The sequence below is a fragment of the Gallus gallus genome, chromosome 6 (genome assembly GCF_016699485.2).
Source record: "Gallus gallus isolate bGalGal1 chromosome 6, bGalGal1.mat.broiler.GRCg7b, whole genome shotgun sequence".
NCBI classification, from domain to species: domain Eukaryota; kingdom Metazoa; phylum Chordata; class Aves; order Galliformes; family Phasianidae; genus Gallus; species Gallus gallus.
In genome coordinates, this window is record NC_052537.1 from 5,949,074 (window position 1) to 5,967,616 (window position 18,543).

At 44.1% G+C, this 18,543-nt stretch overlaps 1 protein-coding gene across 1 annotated transcript in view; it reads left to right on the top strand.

The window, feature by feature from the left end:
* The window catches only part of IPMK (inositol polyphosphate multikinase), a 35,285-nt gene extending 22,495 nt beyond the window's left edge, over nucleotides 1–12,790 (top strand). Inside the window, exons 4-6 of the mRNA XM_004942058.5 lie at nucleotides 2,555–2,727; nucleotides 6,241–6,322; nucleotides 7,294–12,790. Of these exons, the coding sequence (XP_004942115.3) occupies nucleotides 2,555–2,727; nucleotides 6,241–6,322; nucleotides 7,294–7,928 (890 nt within the window). The 3' untranslated portion in view covers nucleotides 7,929–12,790. The remainder of the gene's footprint in view (nucleotides 1–2,554; nucleotides 2,728–6,240; nucleotides 6,323–7,293) is intronic.
* The last annotated feature ends 5,753 nt before the right edge of the window (nucleotides 12,791–18,543 follow it).

Below are 18,543 nucleotides of genomic sequence, written 5' to 3' on the forward strand. Positions count from 1 at the left end.
ACAAACATGTGAGAGAGGAGTCATTTCTGAACGACACGCAGGCTTTTCCAAGTAATTAGTATTTCCCAGGGTTACTGTTAGCTCCAAAGTTATTTTAGTGCTTCATTTTTTTTTAAATAGTCATTATTTTTCAGCAGCTCTGAGGGGGATACTCTAGCTTAACAGCTCTGAAATGGAAGGAGGAATAACAAGTTCAGTATCTTAAGAGATGGTGAGTTTTGGTGCTATGTGCTTAATAAGACGAATTTGGACAAGTGGAGCTGACAACAAACACCACTGAGATTTTTCCAAGTGCCTTTGGTGGAAGGAGCTCAGCGGAAACACAGTTTGCACTACTTTCTATACACCTTCTTCAGGATCGATGGAGCGGCATGGAGATAACTTGTCATTTGTGGTAACCTACACTTCTTAGAGTGTTGTCAGTTTGAGTCTGGAGCAGCTCCCAGCATAACGTTTGGAGTTGGAACAGAAGGACTGAAGCCAGTTTGTGAGATGTTTTTGCACCTTCTGCCCCTATCCCATGCTGTATCTCTGGCTCCGTGCTTTGGAGAGCTGAGTCCTGAAAAGCTTGCATTTCATTTTGTTCCTGTTTCCTGAATTGATTTAGAGTGATGGCACAAGTGTATTGGATCCAGTAATGCAAGTAATAAGCAAAAAGGGCAGGTGTGAAGGATGATGCTTACATGTTTAGAACTCTCATTGTAACAGTCAACAGATGAGAGGTTGTATGGATACTCCTGTGTTTCAGCCCCAAAGCCTGGAAAAAAGCTTTGCTGGTATCTGGCTGAATATGACCTGCACATTGAAACTTGGCATAGAAGAAGTGTCCAGGTGATACCGTGTGCTCCCTTGCAGGGAGAGTGTTGGTCTCCTGTCCCCTTAGGGAGCTTCTACCGAGCAAACGTTGTGTGTGTTTGCAGCCTGTGGCTTCTCAAAGTTAAGTTTGAGTTATTTCAGCCTCTATCTCTGTGGTTACAGTTAACAGACCTGTTACGTGGTTGAGCTGGTCTATAACTAAACTATTTGCTGTACATACAGTGGTTCTGTAGCACTGAAGACGTGGAGAAGTAAGGTAAGCTTAGGCAGAGAGTTAGTACAAGGCTGGGTTTTTACAATAGGATATTGATTTAACACAGTTCTTTGAGCGTGGTTATACATCTGAAAACATGCTTAGTGCCATTTATGGACAGAGCAAGTACCTAGGGATTAAAGGGAATCTATTTCTCAGATTGATGCGTGTGCGCTTTGGGGAATTGGGTCGTTTTGTCATGATGATAATGGTGTAAAAATGAAAGCCCTAAATAGAATTTACCCAAGTAATAAAAGCTAGTTTGATTTTCAGTCCTTAAGAAGAAGCCTCTGCCTACTGAGTGGAAGCAGAACATTGTTGGTTCCCTTTTTTTGAACACCCTCTGGTTTGTTACCTGTCTGTACAGCTGTGAAATCAAGGTGCTTTGTCCCTCTTCTCTCTTGTCATTTTAACAGCAGAGTTTTTGGCTTTCTTAGCTAGTTCAATTTTGGGTTATTCTAAAGGAATGGGGAAGAACACAGTCTTCGTGTGTACTCACATCTCATTAATGCAAACAACAGCAGTAACAAAAAGCTCATGGAATAGGCAGCACTCACAAGGAAAATGGATATTTCCGTAAAGATTGTGGGTGATAAAAGCTGGCTTTCAGAAGCTGATATGAAGATGGAGAAGGGTGTTGATGCTCTGTCTTTTCTTAGCACGTGGGGTGCCCTGGCAAGGGCTGGAGACCCACACAAGTGTTGTGCCTGCAAGTTGAATGCAGTCAGTGGAGGAGCTGGCTTTCCTGCTCTGCTTTGACAATCAGTGCCATAAATCACGTGGAAAACCTCTTACCGGTGTTGGAGAAAAACATAAACCTGTTTGACCAGGTCTTCAGCACTGTTTTAAGTCTTTGGGTGCTCCAGGGGATGGGGGGCTTTTGGTTCAACCCCCAGCCACCAAAGGAACCTGGGGAAATGGTGGAGACGCAGGTAGGGGGAGAGGAGCATTCTCCTCAATAGGTGTGCTCTGAGGGGAGAGAAAAGAAGGAAAACAAGTGCATTTCTGCCTTTCCAGGGAGGCACTGGGGAATGTTGTTTCTCCTTTTTAAAATGACAGAAACAAACAAACAAAGCCCAACCAGCAGGTTGAATTCTAGCCTTCTCACGCATAGAAAGAGAACACCATCTCTATTGCAAAAACAGCTATGCAGTGACTGTATGTGCTTGTTAATGTGATTTAAAATACACTAATGGCTTAATAAAAGGTACTCATGAGTTTCATCCGGGCAATAATTTGGATTTGAGTGTTGGGCTAGCACGCTTTAATTACATGATATTTTCTAAACCAGAAGGCGTGTAGGATTTAATGCTAACAGAGCCTGTGGCTGCCAGCGGCCGTGACATAGGCTGTGCTCAGAGGCAAGCCCTGACACCACACGAGTCCTTAAACTGTTCTCCCTGCTGCACAGAAACTCAGCAGAAGCTATTTTGCTGCTGCTTTTGCTGTGACCCACCGCTAACCCAGGTTTTGTTTTTCCAACAGATATGTATCTGAAACTGGAAGACGTGACCCGTAAATTTAACAAGCCGTGCATAATGGATGTAAAAATAGGGCAGAAAAGTTACGATCCGTATGCTTCTGCAGAGAAGATCCAGCAGCAGGTCAGCAAGTACCCGCTGATGGAGGAGATTGGCTTCCTGGTACTTGGCATGAGGGTGAGAACTTGCTTTGGTTTCAAATTCAGCTCGTGCTCTGGCCTGTTGTCCAACACCAGATACAGTAGCTAGTTTACCTGGCAAGTGTTAATACCTGGAGTTCTGTGTAATTAAAGAGTGATCTGGATGTGCTGGTGGGAGCGGTGTCAAACGTTGTGTGAAGTATGCTTGAAAACACTGCTCTCCTTTGTTGTCAAGAGCTGCTTACGTTCTGCACTGAGCAAAGCTTTGCATCCAAAGGAAACACCTTGGACGTGTGTATGCTTCAGGAACAGCTGTCAGCAGGAGGTTAGTGGGAGATGGATGAGGCCCTGCAGAGGCCAACCTTGTTACATTCCTCGTGTTTTAGATCCGAAGAATGATGAAGATCCAGTGTTTGTGTCTTGGCTGCTCTAAAGCTTAATCATAAACATAAGCTGTACAAAATGTTTATGGATCGGTAACACTGATGTGTTAATGCCAGTAATTAATTTCTGATGCAGTGCATTTGAAGTATTTTTTTTTTCCCTGCCTCAACTGCCGCAGAATGACTTCGGTTTTGACATGAGGGTTGTTGCTGTTCTCACGTAGATGCATCCAGGGCTTCTCAAGCTCTGCACCAGCAAACAGAAATGGCTCAAGTCATAGATAAGGCTCTGCATCTCTCAGATAGCAACAGCGCCCAGATTGCACCATTGTCTGAAATAATTCTAATATCTCTGTAATGTTTTGTAGCTAATTGCCTAGGCTCCCAGCCGTAACTCTGTCTTGAGATAAGCTTTTACAGCTATAAATTATAGTGGTCATGAGTAGTAATTATGTAAGCCTATGAGAGAAAACGTGGGAGTCAAGTCAAAAACCAGTCCAACGGTTTAGATGGGGAGGAAAGGCTGAAGATTACAGCTTTGGATTTGGCTTGTATTGTTACATAACCTTTCTTATCGCATCTGTACAACAGCATACTTCACGTTCTCTGTGTCTTCATCTAAAATAAATGCTGGCATCGACATTATTTGTGCTTGTAACTATTGTCTGCAACGTGGTCATTTATTGCGATGTCTGTCCCGTTGCTGCAAACTCATTTGATTCCCTAATTAAGAACCCTCTTTATAATGATCATTCTTTAAGGCACTGCAGTTTTCCATCCGGTGTTTAACTAGATGAGATTTGTCACGCGAATTTGGAACCAAATTGCATGCTGAAGTCAGTCTCCAAAAAGATTTCAGAAGGTTCCTCCTCCCCTCACACAGCACATAGCAAAGCCTGTGCTGACAAACAGGGCCTTCTCTTTACTCAGCTTGCCTCCTCCTGGTTGTGGGGTGCTCTGTGCCTGTCTGCTTGCTTTCTTATTATAAGATTCAGGCTACAACGTGAAAACCTTCCTGTCCAGGCGCTGTCTGCCTGTCACAGTGCGTGTGCAAGGTAAGGGATGCTGGTGTTTGCTGGACAGAACACGGTGTGGCACAATCCAGAGGGTAGAGAACTTAGCTGTGATCTCTCGATTCAGTGTTATTTTTAATATGTGGGGTTACTTATTTTGCTTCTATTTCAGAAGAGCTAGAAAGAGAGAGAGCCAGGAAAAATAAAACATAGAAGTGCAGTTATCTGTGTTTTCTAATGCACGCATCGTGAAAGCTGTCATGAAGAAAGATAGAAGCAAAAATGTGTTAGTTTGTTGTTGTAATAACTATAACACCTTGTGGGGAAACAGAAGCCAAGTGCGGGTGGAGAAAGTCCAAAAAGAATCTCCCTTGCCAGTTAATTACCAGTACTGCTCGACACACTGCCCATACAGAGTCACTGCAACTGATAGGTAGAAAAAATTAACATGGTAACGTGCTGGATTCCAGTTGTGTTTATGCAGCAACCTCGGAGAAGTGCTTGTAGGCACAAGGAGGAGCCCAGACGCCGCCCTGATCTCTCCTGGTGAGGACGTTGAGGAAGCCCTGATCACACAGGAGCTTTCTTGAAGGGGCTCTCGGTGGGTCACAACAGGAGGTTTCTTTGTCTTGCGCTGTGCAGTGTAACTCGTATGAATGCATAGCAAACACGTAATGAGCTGTGGCAGGTGGACAAGAAGTGAGATTTTCCTGTCTAATAGTTTCTTGGCTGCCGCTGAGGTTACAGATTTGAGTTACTTGACTTGTCATCGTTTTGACAGAAATGGGCTAGTGCAGGCAGTTGCAACAACAGGGATACAGAAGAACATTGCTTCAAAGGCAAGTATCCTTTTGGGAAGGGTGAGCAGCAGATGAGCAGCAGTGACGGTGCAGCATGAAGCCTGGCAGTTGTGAGCTGCTCAGCCTTCTCTCCTGCAGCTCTGTTTTTTGGAGGTAGGTGAGGATCCAGCAGGGGCTGCTGAGAGCTGACTGTGCTCTGAGCTCGGGTTCCTGTTCTCTGCTTTCAGCACAGGGATGGATGTGTTGGTGTTTCTGCAGGGACTTCCAGAATGGCTCAGGCAGCCGCTTCCATGCTGCTGAGAAAAGGCTTTGAGGGGAATGAGGAGGCAGCTCTTTGCTTAATGTGGGGAATACTTTCATCACTACTTAAATATGCTGTCCTTCAGTGCTGTTGTCCTGAAGGAAAAAAACTGCCTGAGAACTTCAGCCCGGCCCTTGGGTAACCAAGGGTATCTTGACTGCTTGCTTATTCCTGAGACAGTTAAATAGGTGCGATGCAGGGTTGGTAGTTTGTGCAGAGCAGGAGTTGGGGCCTGCGTTTTCATAGTGGGGCTGGGTGGTCTGAGCGAGCGCCAGGCAGAAAGCTTCTGCCAGAGTTACTGCTGCCAATAGGAATTGTCTGCGCTCTCATAAACAAGTTAGGCTTCGGCGTGGCTGGCTGGCACGCTTCTGCAGTGGAAATTATTTTGCTTAGAGAGAAAACGTGTCTCTGCGGAAAGCACTTTTGAATTAAGCTTGTGCAATTCCTGATATGGACAAAGCTGTGCCCGTGTGAGCTGCCTCCCTGCCAGGCGAGTAGCAAGCGCTGTGGGTGCTGCCATCCTTCACTTCGTGTCACCTCACTCTAACCCCAGGCCCTCATTTCAGATGTGCCTCACGTTGCCAGACCCTCCTGGGCACAACACAGCGTTGCTTGCTGTTCTACTGTCGCAGTATATGTTTCTATAGTTTCAAGAACTGAAAAACACTGGTAGTGAGTTCCTGAGCGTGCTAAGTCTGACTGATGCAATGCCTGTAGTAGCCCTGCTAGGAGCACGATGGTTTCAGGTCTTAGCATTGATTGGCAAGGCATGGGCCATGCAAAGTACTTCCTGCTATAAATAGGTCGATGTATTTTTTTGCCAATGCAGTGGTGTCTTTCTGATGCCAGAAAACACAGAAGTTGTAGCTTAAAAGCCCAAGATGTGCAGCAGAGCAGAGCACTAGAGGGCAGTGCTGACTTCTCTAAGTAGCTGTACAGCTACCAGGGGGACGGATGGGGCCAGAAAGGGTCACCTATCTGTGAGATGTCTCCCAGCTCTGCAGAAAACCATGGTTGCTCAGAAGTACAGACTTGCCTTTTTGTTCCCTGCAGGTTTACCACGTCTCTTCCGACAGCTACGAGACGCAAAACCAGCACTATGGGAGGAGCTTGACCAAGGAAACAGTGAAGGATGGTAAGGGAGTGTGTGTACCAGGATTAAGTACTCTTGGCTACTTATTGCTGTGATTTTACAACTACATGTAAAAGTAGTCAGTGTGCCCCCATAGTAAAAATATCACTCTCTCCTCCCCCAGATGGGTCTAAGGCCGTCTCCTCTATCACTTGAACTACCCATTGACCTGAAGTTAAGTTGGCAGTTGGCTGTGACAGCTGTGTGTCTTAAAAGAATTTCCTCATCACGTGTCTTTTACTACTAATAAGGGAGTAATTGTGGTAGAATAGAATTTCCTTGCAGGTTTGAGGTTTGATACTCTAATGAGATAGAAATCCCTTAGAGTCATTCATGTTTTTCATCTGCGTAGTATTATCTGTGTGATTGTGTTCTGTGAATAAATGCTGTCTTTTATATTAAAAATACATCTTTTTCTGATCTCCTCAGTCAAAATCTATCCTTAATTTGCTTGAGACTAACAACAAGTAAAAATGCTGCCCTCATATGGCTGATAAATATTTCCAGCTAGTCATTAACTGGCATCTGTTTGTCTGTCCCCGCCCAGGGACAGAAGGACAGATAGACAAGCCCTTTGAGCTGGTATTGACTTGTCAGCTCTGCCACTCACAATAATGGAGCTACTTTATCTTGTTTATCCCTGGAGAGTTCAGTGGGTCCCTGCCCAGCATGATTGGGATGGTTGCTTTAAATGACGTAGGGAGCAGGAACCTTATTCATCTGCACTTTGATACATTGATTCACTGGATTCCTTTACGATCCAACACCAACCTATCTTTCTGTATAGCAGTACTGAAGGTATCTGAGTTCCTTGGTTTGGTTCTGATTTCTTTAGTAAAAGTGCTTGAGACTTTTTTTCATAGCAAGAGTTATTCCCACAATAAGAGTTATTATATCCCCAAATCAACGTTGAACAGCATTTGATTTCTTCTTCAGAGGTGAAAATTATCCTCAGAAATGTCTCTTTCTTGTAGGCATCTCCAAGTTCTTCCACAACGGGTACTGCTTGAGAAAAGATGCCATCGCTGCCAGCATCCAGAAGGTTGAAAAGATTTTGAAGTGGTTTGAGGGCCAAAAGCAGCTCAACTTTTATGCCAGCTCTTTGCTGTTTGTTTACGAGGGCTCAAGTCAGGGCCCAACCGTGCGGCTGAGCGACGTCACCTTGGCAGAGAAGAGAGGAGTGCCCAAAGGACTGTTATCAGGTGGAGACATACTGGAGTATAACAACAACATTCATGTCATAAGTTCTACAGAGAATGGGAAGATTGAGGCCTCTGTCAGTAAAGGCTTGTCCAAATTTTACGCACTTCACAAAAAGGCATACTCAAAGAGGCACCACAGCCAGCTCTCACTAAAAGTTGGAAGCTTGGAGCAAGACAACATGTGGAAAAGCAGCACTTGCATCACACAGGAGCATCTGAATGGAAACGTTATACCGCAACTGGAAAAAGTTTTCTGTCACATGCCAGCAGAGATCAAGGAAAGTGCAAACGTAGAAGTCCGAATGATAGATTTTGCTCACGTGTTTCCCAGCAACACGAAGGATGAGGGCTACGTTTATGGTCTGAAAAATTTAATCACAGTACTTAAAAATATTTTGGATAACTAGATTCTTTGTTATGGTTTTTACTGGGGGCCAACGATAAAGAAGAGCAGCAACATGAAGAATTTCTGCACTTGTAATGCTGTATAACTGGGTTTGTATTGTTCTACTATATCTAATTTGTCTTTGTACTTTTGGTAGAAGGGTTTAACTTTTTATAATCTCACTCAGGAAAATAAATGATAGTGAACTGGGGAGTGTGAAAGGGTGAAGATACTTGAGATTAAGCAGGATAGGTAAATTAGCAGGGTGAGGTGTACGTGGTTGGCTTAAATCCAAGCAGTACTATTTAAGCAGGGGTTGTGTTCGTTCCCATAAGGACTTGAGCTTAGATAACATTTGCCCACTTAGCCTTGACACTGAGCCATATCTCCATTAACAGGTCTTTAAAAAGTGGACTGAAAACTGTACAGTACAGGACTGGCATCCTCAGTACTGCCCTCTTGTGTTTACTACATTGGAATAACTGGAGTTAACCCTACTTGGAGAGAAATCCCCTTTAGATTCAGTTGTCTGACCCGGGAAGCAGCGTATCCAAAAGCATTGCTGGATGTAGCAGGGTGGTAGTGCTGTGCACAGCACTGCGGTGGGCACTTCCCTCCCTGGTGGCTGTTTGTAGCTGATGGTCGTTGCAGACAAGCTCCAGTGTTATTTGTGTGAGGTGCTAAGAAAATGCTGGACTAAACTGTGGGAACAGGCTTAAGCTGCACAACTGCTAGAGAAACTTTGTTTTGAGAAAGAGTGAAGGAAAAAAAAAAAAAAAAAACAAACCAAAAGAAATGAATGTGAAATATTCCAGGAGCTAATTTGATTTAGGAGAGAAAGTCAATCTGTTAATGGAGTGTGTGATGTTGCGACTAAGGGAAATGCTCCTTTGTTCTGATGGCCCTTTTCCAAAAAACGCTGCTTCTAGAAGCAAACTAACTGAGTGGAGAGACGAAGCGTTTGGGGAAGCGTACAGAGATGTCCTCAAGCTGTTTGCCACTTGTTTTTGCAAGAAGCAATTCAGATTGCCACTGCCATGGAGCACCAGCTGGGAACAACGCAGCGAGGGGCTGTGTGCTGCCAAGAGCCAGCGCAGCCCGGAGCAGCCCAACAAACCCTGAGCTCAGGCCATCTTCACTTATTTATTTAGTCATTTCATTTGTTTTTCCCCCAGTTGGCATACAGACAAGTTGTATGATTTGAAAACTGTCCCTCTTGGTTCTTGATTTATTTTTTTTTCCCCTCCCTACAGGGAAAAAGCAAGAATTAATTCTTTGATGTAGAATGAGATTGGGATGGTGGTGTGTCTCCTCTCTGTACTTTGCACGTGGCTGTCTTAGTGTGCATATACAGGCAGCTGTACTAAAGTGATGATGGAGAAGTCACGCCATATATAAAGACAGATTTTAATGCTTTAAGCAAGCCCCACGAGTCAAACTGTCTAGAATGGATTTAGTCCTTGGAAACATGCATCTTTTAAATGTGGACTCGACGTGACGGTGTGGCCTTGCTTGCTGCTCTCTGTATGATGTTCTGCACTATGCACTCAACTGTGTATGCGTCCTTATGAGTTCTTGTTTTGGCATCTTATTGTCTTTCTTTGAACAAATGCGCTGCTTTGAATGAAGTTGAAGCTAGGGCTCCATTTTAGATCCTGGGTTAATTGGAAAGAAACAGGGTATTGTGTAGAACTGAGGTGACTTGTAACATTTCTTTAAATGTTGGCGGTAATACTGGCCAATACATTGAAGAATGAAGACAGTCAGCAAGGTGATGTTTTTGAAGCATGGGGAAGATGCTTGCAGGAGGGGCACTAAGATTGTACTGACATTTTCCTGCAAGTTCTGGTGATGGCAGAGAGGAAAATATTGGGAAGATCAAGTGTTTATTCCAGCTGGTACTTCCACTGCACCGTGCAGTCAGTGTGTTCCCAACTCTCTGTGAACTAATTTAGCCATATTCTAGAAAGAGTTTGTGGTTTGGTTGGCTTTAATGCTGGTTTCTGTGTTATGGTTTAGATGTTTTATCCCATGAACAGTCAACACTAGGGTAGTCTAGGCTGGGAGTGGCCGTGTAACTATAATCTCACATTGCTTTAATAGAAAATACAGGGGAAAACATTTCTACTTCTGTTTTTTTTCCTCCATAATTCATCTCTACTGGATCTTAATCCATTTTTGTGCCAGAGAAATCGGACATCTGCCTCAAAGGAGTCAGTTATTGAAAGTGATCTATATGCTTTCAGTGTAAGCGTGTTCTCCTGTCTCTGCGTTAAGATAAATGTCTTCAGTGTTTGAATGCTCTTTAAGTATTGATTGTTGTGTTGACTATGGCAGTGTTTGTAATGCACCTGGAATATTGTTAAACTGTCGGAATATTTTGAATAAAAAAAGTAAAATAATTTTATCAGGTTTTTTTTTAGTTATTATGGATGTATTTCTGTTAATTTAAAATGTAGCTTGAGAGATAACAGTATTTTTAATTGGAAGTTGTGTAAATAAAGCTTGCTGTAGAGGTGTTTTGGCATAGTACGAATGTGAGTTTAAGACCACGGTGACGTTCTACTCACATTGTTCTTGCACACTTTAGATTTGGTGTTTGTGGTGTCCTGTGTCTGCTCAGATTGGATTGTTTTCAGTTACAGTTCAAGCTGTATTCACAGAAGTAATAGGAAAATGCAATCTTAGCACTATAGGTGTGCATTGCCACCGAGCTCTATCCAAGCCAGTGACGCCAAGAGGTCACATTGTCTGTGCGGCACAGACAGGACCGGCGCCAGATCTGTGGTCATGTCCACAGGCTCTTGGGTATTTCTGTCCAACAGAACTGAAAGCAGGTCCCTTCCCCGGGCTGCTGTGCGATTGGAGTGCTGCTGTCGCTGATGAAACCTGTCTGTTTTCATTTTAAGCAATAAGAGATTGATTGAGTAGAATCAACTGTCAAAAGGGAAGATTGGTGTAAGTGTTGTCATTCGTGTGTTCTCTAAGAATATACTTATTCTGAGGACTTTCAACCTAGGTGATGATGAGGACTGTGCATAGGCTTACCTAAGGAGAGTTTGGATTGTATACATTTTTATAAAAAAGCATTTACATACAATGGTATTTTTGGATATGGGTGGAATTTGCTGCATAAATGACATTGGAAAATTATTATACCATTATGGAACGTCGAAAATGTTTCAACCAAATCATTCTAAGAACAAAAATGGAGACTTTATATGTATCTGTGGTTCACTTTGAACTCATACCATTTTCTATTTTTCTGCTGTTTTGCGTAGTCACTGTTCTTTTCTGTAACTGCAGTTTTGTGGAGGATTGTTAAAGCCTCAGTCAGTAGTTAAGGAAATAGGTAACTCCCTTTAGTTTCATTAGCGGAGTGCACATGGTTTTGTTCTGCAAAGGATTCTCAGTGTGTTATTCCTCTGGAGCCCCAAGAGAACCATTCCCCACCTGCGGAGAGCTCCCGCTGGGATTAATGTGGGCCACTCAGGGCCAAGAATGGGACTCATCACACATAGCAGCAGCAAAGGGAAGGCATGACCTGCTCTGCCGTATCACCACTGGTGTTTTAGCCTGAACTTAGAAACCTTTGCCACAGTTTTTTCACTTCACAGTGTGAAGTATTGTCAAGTCTAAGACGACAGCGGTAGGTGTGAGGCACTTGTACCTGCTGTTCCAAGTTCAGTTAGTCGTTCTCTTCCCCCATGGTTTTTTCCATTAAGCTTTCCTCTGGAGTGCCTTCTTCAACCCTTGCCCTGGGACCAGGGGTGACCTCCTGTAGCATCTTTGTGGAGTGATTTAAAAACAAAACTACTCATGCCCCATAACTGCTCTTAAAGTGCAGCTATTGAAAAACACCTTCAAAATGCCTCAGATAACGGGAATGCAATTTACCTTTTGTCCCTGTTAGCATGGAAAAGTAGGAGTGGCATTTTAGCACAGAAAGTGCTTGGATTGGAGAGTGGATGGTAGGTTTTGTGAAACGTGCCTTGTGTGAGTATTCTGGGGGCAAGGTGAGTGACAACCAAACTGGGCATGACGTTTCCTTACTGCCATCAGTGCTGGGGTTTGGTTTAAGAAGGTAGCACAGGGGGAGCGTGCTGCCTTCAGGGTGTTTGAGGCCATCTGCGAGTGAAAGCTGCAGAGTAGGTTGTCTACAGAACGACAAATGGTATTTCAGCAGTGTTTGAAAGGGGAAAAATGAAAAAAGCTAAGGCAGAAACAGGCTTCAAGAAACACCTTTTTTTCCGTGGTCTTGTTTGATGGAGATGGGCCCCGTGTATTTGGAGTTCAATTTCTGTGTGTTGTACAACATTCAACAGAAAATAGTCACCAAGAGCAAAGGTACTTCAAAAACAAAACCCCCTTTGTTTCAACTGTGTGCATTGGTTCAAAAAGATTTTTTTTTTTCTAAATAAAGTAACTAAAGTGACTTATGAACTGACTTGTAAATGTGTGTATTGCACCTGACTACAATGAGTCCAGAGTGCACAAAGGCACTTTATGCTCTGGGAACTGTACTGGAAGATAAACGAAAGCATGTGAAATTGCACCTGACGCTGTCATGAATTGTTTTTCAAACCTGAAGTTCTGCATTTCTTATGCTTGATGGATGAATGTATCAAGTCTGGTCTCAGTTTCTCTGATGGAAGAGTCTAATGCCGTCACTCCGACTCCTCTGATTTTTGTGTTGGACTGTAATTTCATTTGCTATCTTTGCCATTATTGGACTGCAGGGGGTATTGTTAATATTACATGTCTTTATTTTATAGAATATTGTACTATGCTATCTACCAACTTTTGTAATTTAATTCTCATTGATACTTAGGGTAATTCTAATAGCTGTATATTTGGCAAAATATTAAAATTTTCTGCAAGTGATTTGCAAGTAGAATTGGTTTCTTTTCAATATAGGAAGGCTGTTGAGAAAGTGTTTTCTTGGGTATACCCGCCCTGATTGATTTGTCTGTCTTGGTCTGCTTTTCTATGTGCTGTGTGTGTACTTTGGATCCCATAGGTTTGGTTTACTGCTGTGCCGTGGCACTCATTGCCATTGGTTGTTGGGAATATCTGCCTTGGTACATGAGAGTCATCACTTAACATGAGGTGACTCCCTAAATGAGCAAGAAAAGCAGAAATTTTCGGCAAGATGAGGCAGTTCAGGCCGTGGTGAATAAGTAGAAAGTGGCTATTTTACTCCAAATGAATCAGACCTGAAGTTTACCTTTTATGTTTGATTGAAAGCCATGAAGAAGTCCCATGTTACAGGGCTTGAAGCGGCTTGGTTTTCTTCTTATCCTTTGAGAAGACAGCAAATAATCAGCGAAAGGAACACAAAGATGGTAATGGGGAAAAGCTACACCTCATCTCTGTGCTTTGGATTGTAAAGCAAGAGCACATGGGCTGTCCTCAGAGGGCTTAATCTGAGCTGAGTGTGAGATGGAAACGAGTCAGGGATTCAGGGCAGGCAGATCCTTGCTGCACATCGCAGGGCTGAGGTTGTGAAAATAAAACAGTCTGTGGGTGGAACTTTCCACATTACCCATAGGGGATGGGGCTGTAGCGCTGTTCGCCTTCTGTCTGATAGCAGCATTCACAGGAAGGCATTTGCTGCCTGTGTCAGGGCGGTTGTTGCTTTGCAGATGTGAAAAACAAATTAGTCAACTGATAGGTGTCGTGGCTGTAATTATATTTGAACAGTTGGTGTCAATTAATAGTCTTTTCCAGCTGAGGGATACTTGTATGCAATGCCCGCTAGTTATTCTGGAATATAGAGCACAGTGGTCTGACTTCATGCCATCCCTTTGTGTAAATTAATTCAATTGTTTATGCAGGATGCCAGTGGGGGAAGAGACAGGAAAATAAAGCTGTGGGCACATAACTGGATTCTGCTGAAGTTATAACCCTATTGTGTCTCTGAAAGGATATCACAGTTCCTCGTATCAAGGAGCTATGAAGAGGCATTAGTATGCAACTCTTCTGCAGTGCTGTAAGAAGCCATGCTGGAAAACACACACATGTCCACGAGGGGGACGGCGATTACCGACTGTTGATGACCAACATTTTGGGTGGCTGAGGAAGGGGAGCAGGGTTGCTAGAGAGCTACTAAAAAGGCTTAATGTAAATATCAGATGTTGCATCTCCTCTGGCCCATCTTCTACCCCTGCGCAAGATTTTAGGGTAAGTGTCATCCAGAACAGGAACTGTAAAATACCCGCTGTTAGTATGTACTTTCCTTTAGTCGTTGCTATGTTTAGTTTGACCCTCAGCAGAGTGAATGCTACCTGTATGTTGTGCAGTGTACCTGAAGGGCATCTTGCAGCCTGCTGCCCTGCCTGTACCTACTGCTGGCAGCAGGGACATGGGAGCTGCATCAGCTCATGCTTGGACTGATGAAGCGTAAGGAGAAGAAATGGAATGCAGCCCGTTTTCCTACAGCTATGGAAGCTTTGCAACGTGGCTAGCAATAAAAACTTGATTTTGTTAGCAAATGGAGTGGATATAAATTGGGCAAGCAGATGGGAAGCTATCAAATATATACTGTGCCAAAGTACCAATTTTGCAAAATTACTTCATAAAAGAAAAGCTAGGAAGTGCTACCATGAAAATAGTGACTTCTTGGACTTTGGTCAACACAAACCTTTCATTCTCAAATACTGGGACTCTGCAACAGGAGCAGTGTCTGCTTTGGGATGGTTTGGCATTCTTCTCATGAACGAACAGCCATTCCTATGGCCTCCAGCTACTCTGATACCCATTCATGTAACTCGGTGGGTACAAAAGGTAGTTCCAGGAGAACATCACATTCAGTAGCAATTCAAAGCTGTAAGTAATTTGTATTGAACAAATGGAAATCCAAGTAGAAAACAGCACTGAGCTACTGCGTAAGTATGGAAGAGCAATGGGTCGTCTTTTGCTTATATGTTCTGTTTTCAAAATACTGGCAGGGAGCAGAGCTGGATGGACCCTCATGCAGTCACACACCCTCTTACCTCATTTAAAGTCGCTGTGGTGTCTCAGCTGGGGATGCTGCGTTTCCCAGGATCCTGCTCAAGTCACCTCTCTGATCATGTTTTTCTGCAGGTAGATGAAAACGGTCATGTAGACCAAGTGACTTCTCCATAACGCTGCTCTAATGCATCTGTTGGGAAGAAAACTACAATCTTTTTAATCTATAAAGCACTATGAGATGCTCTGGGATGTACGCAGTTGGATTAACTACCAGAGCCCTTTTCCAGCACTATACAGTGTTTGGCACGAGCTTAAGTAATGACTGTTAATAGTGCAAGCTTCAGAAAGAACGATAATGTTATTGTGAAATGACAGTGTGGTCTCAGCCTTCCTGCTTTCTTGTCTTAAATCTGATATTGACTAGACTTGTGTCTTAGATCCCATATTTCTAAATGTAATGGAGAAAGGGAAAAGTTTTTATCAGCTCAACTGATTTTGTGGTTTGTGGGAGGAAAATGAAAGCAATAAAATGGAAGAAGAGCGATGCGGGCATCGAAGCACCAGTAACCATAAGTCTGAGTCAACAGATGTATTTTTATGAGCTTGTGATTATCACAGCAAATTAGATAAATGGACTGCATTACCGAGAGACCATGGGCTGGGCCCTTTGCACAAGTGCTCCTCTTTGCGCTTGTGGTGTTAAGGAAATGAAACCGAAATCACAACCCATGTGTCTCCTTTTCATTAAACCAGTTGTTCTCAAAGCTAATCTAAACACAGATAGCTGGATTTGGGGTCTGGTCGAATCCTGGCAGCCCACACAGGTTTTGGTAGGTGCCTTTGGCTGCTCCCCATAGGGCTTTTTGCCTCTGGCCTTAAATTATTTCAACTGAAGATCATTTTAAGGCATTTTTCATAGTCAGTGTTTTATTCCAGCTGTGTGATTCCTTCAGCTGCCCTGTGAGACAGCCCCAAACCAGCGCTCTGCCTTCATGTGTGGAGTTGTCAGTCCTGTGTGCTGCCCTTGGGTGACAGCGGAGATCTGGTTAAACAAGGACAATGTTTTGGATGCCAGTCATCAGTCCATGATTCCCAAATAGATTTGGATTTTGAAATTAAGATCGAGGAGGGCTACGCTACCTTGCAAGTTCAGGTAACTAGAAAGAGACCTTACAGAAGTCAGAATAATGAATATAGGAAATGGCAGCTCCTCCAGGATGAAACCCTGTGGCCTTTGAGTGAGATATGGATGAGAACAAAGCCCCCAAATCCTCCGTGCATCCTCACGTGGTGAGAGGCAATGAGATGGGGGGGTGGTGAGGGAGGAGGGCGCTGCGGCCTCCGGACACGTTTGGCAGATGGGATGTGGCGCAGGTCCCAGATTTTGCTTCTGATTGAGCCTTTATCCTCTCAGTCCTCCAGATGAAACTCCTTAATCAGTTTCTTCAATAAACTGGCCCTCAAAAGCAGCTTAGAGATGAGTCGATAACCAGCTGCATTGCCAGGGTCAAGAAAGAAAGGATTCTGAGCAGGAGGGCACCAGCAGCTCCCAGCAGTGATTTCTCTTGCCCCTGAGCTATTGCTGTCAGCAGCAGGCACAGCTATGCAGTGAGAATTCAACCACAAACCTCACCAGAGAGCATTGTATTAATTTGCTAGTGTTCTGAAAATGAAGGAAATGGCTGTTCTCATCACTATCTCCCTATTTATTTAATACTGTAATTGTTAGTGGGAGAGCTTCGCTCAAGCATCCTAGAAATGGAGCGCTGGAAGGCAGGGGTGGAAATGAAGTGCACGGGGCAGCTGAGGAATAAATTGCCACTGTGAATGCATAGGAAGAGGTTATCCCACCCCATGCAAAGGGGTAAAGGAGAGCCCCTTGACAGCTACTGGGGCTCCCCTTGGGTGTGTGCTACCCAACCATCATGCCCAATGGAGCTGCTCCATCTTTCCCGAATATGTGCCTTGATTTTTTGGTACAAGGACTTTGGCTCCCACTGCCTAGCAGGTGCCTGCAAGGTTTCCTGGGCTCACCATCCCCAGTTCATGTCGGCACATACAGCCCTGAGGCTCCTGAGATGTCAGAAGGATGGCAGTTTGTATCACAAGGAAATCCAAGAGGATGTAAAAGAAAAAAAAGAATGCAATTGCAGGCCTGTCAGCTGAATCTTAGCCTTTAGGAGCATTAATAATGCTGCAAAATAGAAGAGCTATTTGTGGAAGAAAATGAGACTGTTGAAGGTCAGTTGAATTTCGTGCCTGACTCTGATCCTTTCATCTTTCTTCCAACCATTGATTCTTGCTGGTTCCTGAAGTAACGGCTACAAAGGAATTTTTAATTAAATACGGAGGAGAGCAGAACTCCTCCAAAGAACACTTCTGCGTTGACTCCAGGACAGCTCCCTCTGACAAGATGCTGTGTAAGTGCCTGTTCCCACTCCTGCACTGATGCACCGAGGTCTAGGATTAGTTTGGAAGTGTTTGAGAAAGATGTTAGGTGATAACTGCCTTCACTCAGCACGCACTGCCAGCTACAAACAAAGCAACCTAGTGTAGACACATGCTGTTGCAGAGGTGAGGTCTTCCCACTGCTCTCTTGTTTCTCCTTCATGCTAGAGTTGACTTAACGAAGCCTCCCGTTAACGAAATGTCATTTGGGAAATAGCACAATTCTGCTTTTTCTGTTTCATGCCATTATTTTTCATCTGGTGAGAAGTGCAGTTCTCTGTTGGCTTTCCTGAGAGGGATGGAAATATCAGAGTGGCTGACTTGAAATTTTAGTGCCCTCCCCTCCCCTCCCCTCCCCTCCCCTCCCCTCCCCTCCCCTCCCCTCCCCTCCCCTCCCCTCCCCTCCCCTCCCCTCCCCTCCCCTCCCCTCCCCTCCCCTCCCCTTCCCTTCCCTTCCCTTCCCTGTGATCAGTGAGTGGCTGCTGTGTGCCTGCAGTCCTGATACTTCCTCCTGCTTTCCCGTGGGCTGCTCTGTCTTAGGGGAAGAGGTGTCTTCCTTTGCACTCAGTCAGATCCAGTTGAGCTGGTGTCACTCTGACATGTGCACTGTTGTGGCATATGTGAAAATTTTTATTTATAACATGGAAAAGAAGCTCCCAGACAGCATTCTGATCTCGCTTTCATGATGTGAAGCTACGTAAAACCTGAAGGAGGAATAGTAATGTCTCCTATAAGTCACTGTGGGCCAAGTAGTACACCTGTAGGAATGATCACTTGTCCAAAAACTCAATGGAACAGAACTTTTTGGTGTGGAGGAGCCAGATCTGATCTAAATTCATTCCAAAGTGAGCAGGTTTTCTAGGTTTTGTCCAGTTGTTTTGGGGAATGGCAACCTTGATGGCAGGATAAAGACAGCAGTAATGTATGCTTGTAAGCTACTGGCTGTTACCCGAAGAGATAGAAAGCAGTAGCAGGGCAACATCTAGGCTAGCAAGGATGCTAGAGATGCAAAAGTGCTCTCAGAAGTGAATGCTGTAACTCCTTCGCGATGTGTGACACCTGGCAAGGCCCTGCCTTTGGTTTTGAAATACCTTAAATCCTCCTTCTAGCATTATCTCAGATCTAGTTTTGACCCTCGGGGGCTGAAACTGAAAGAGCTGCATCTGCAGAGGATCAGTTCAGCGCTAACAAACAGCAGCGTAGCACTAGATGTCAGTAGCGCTTTGCTAGTTTCT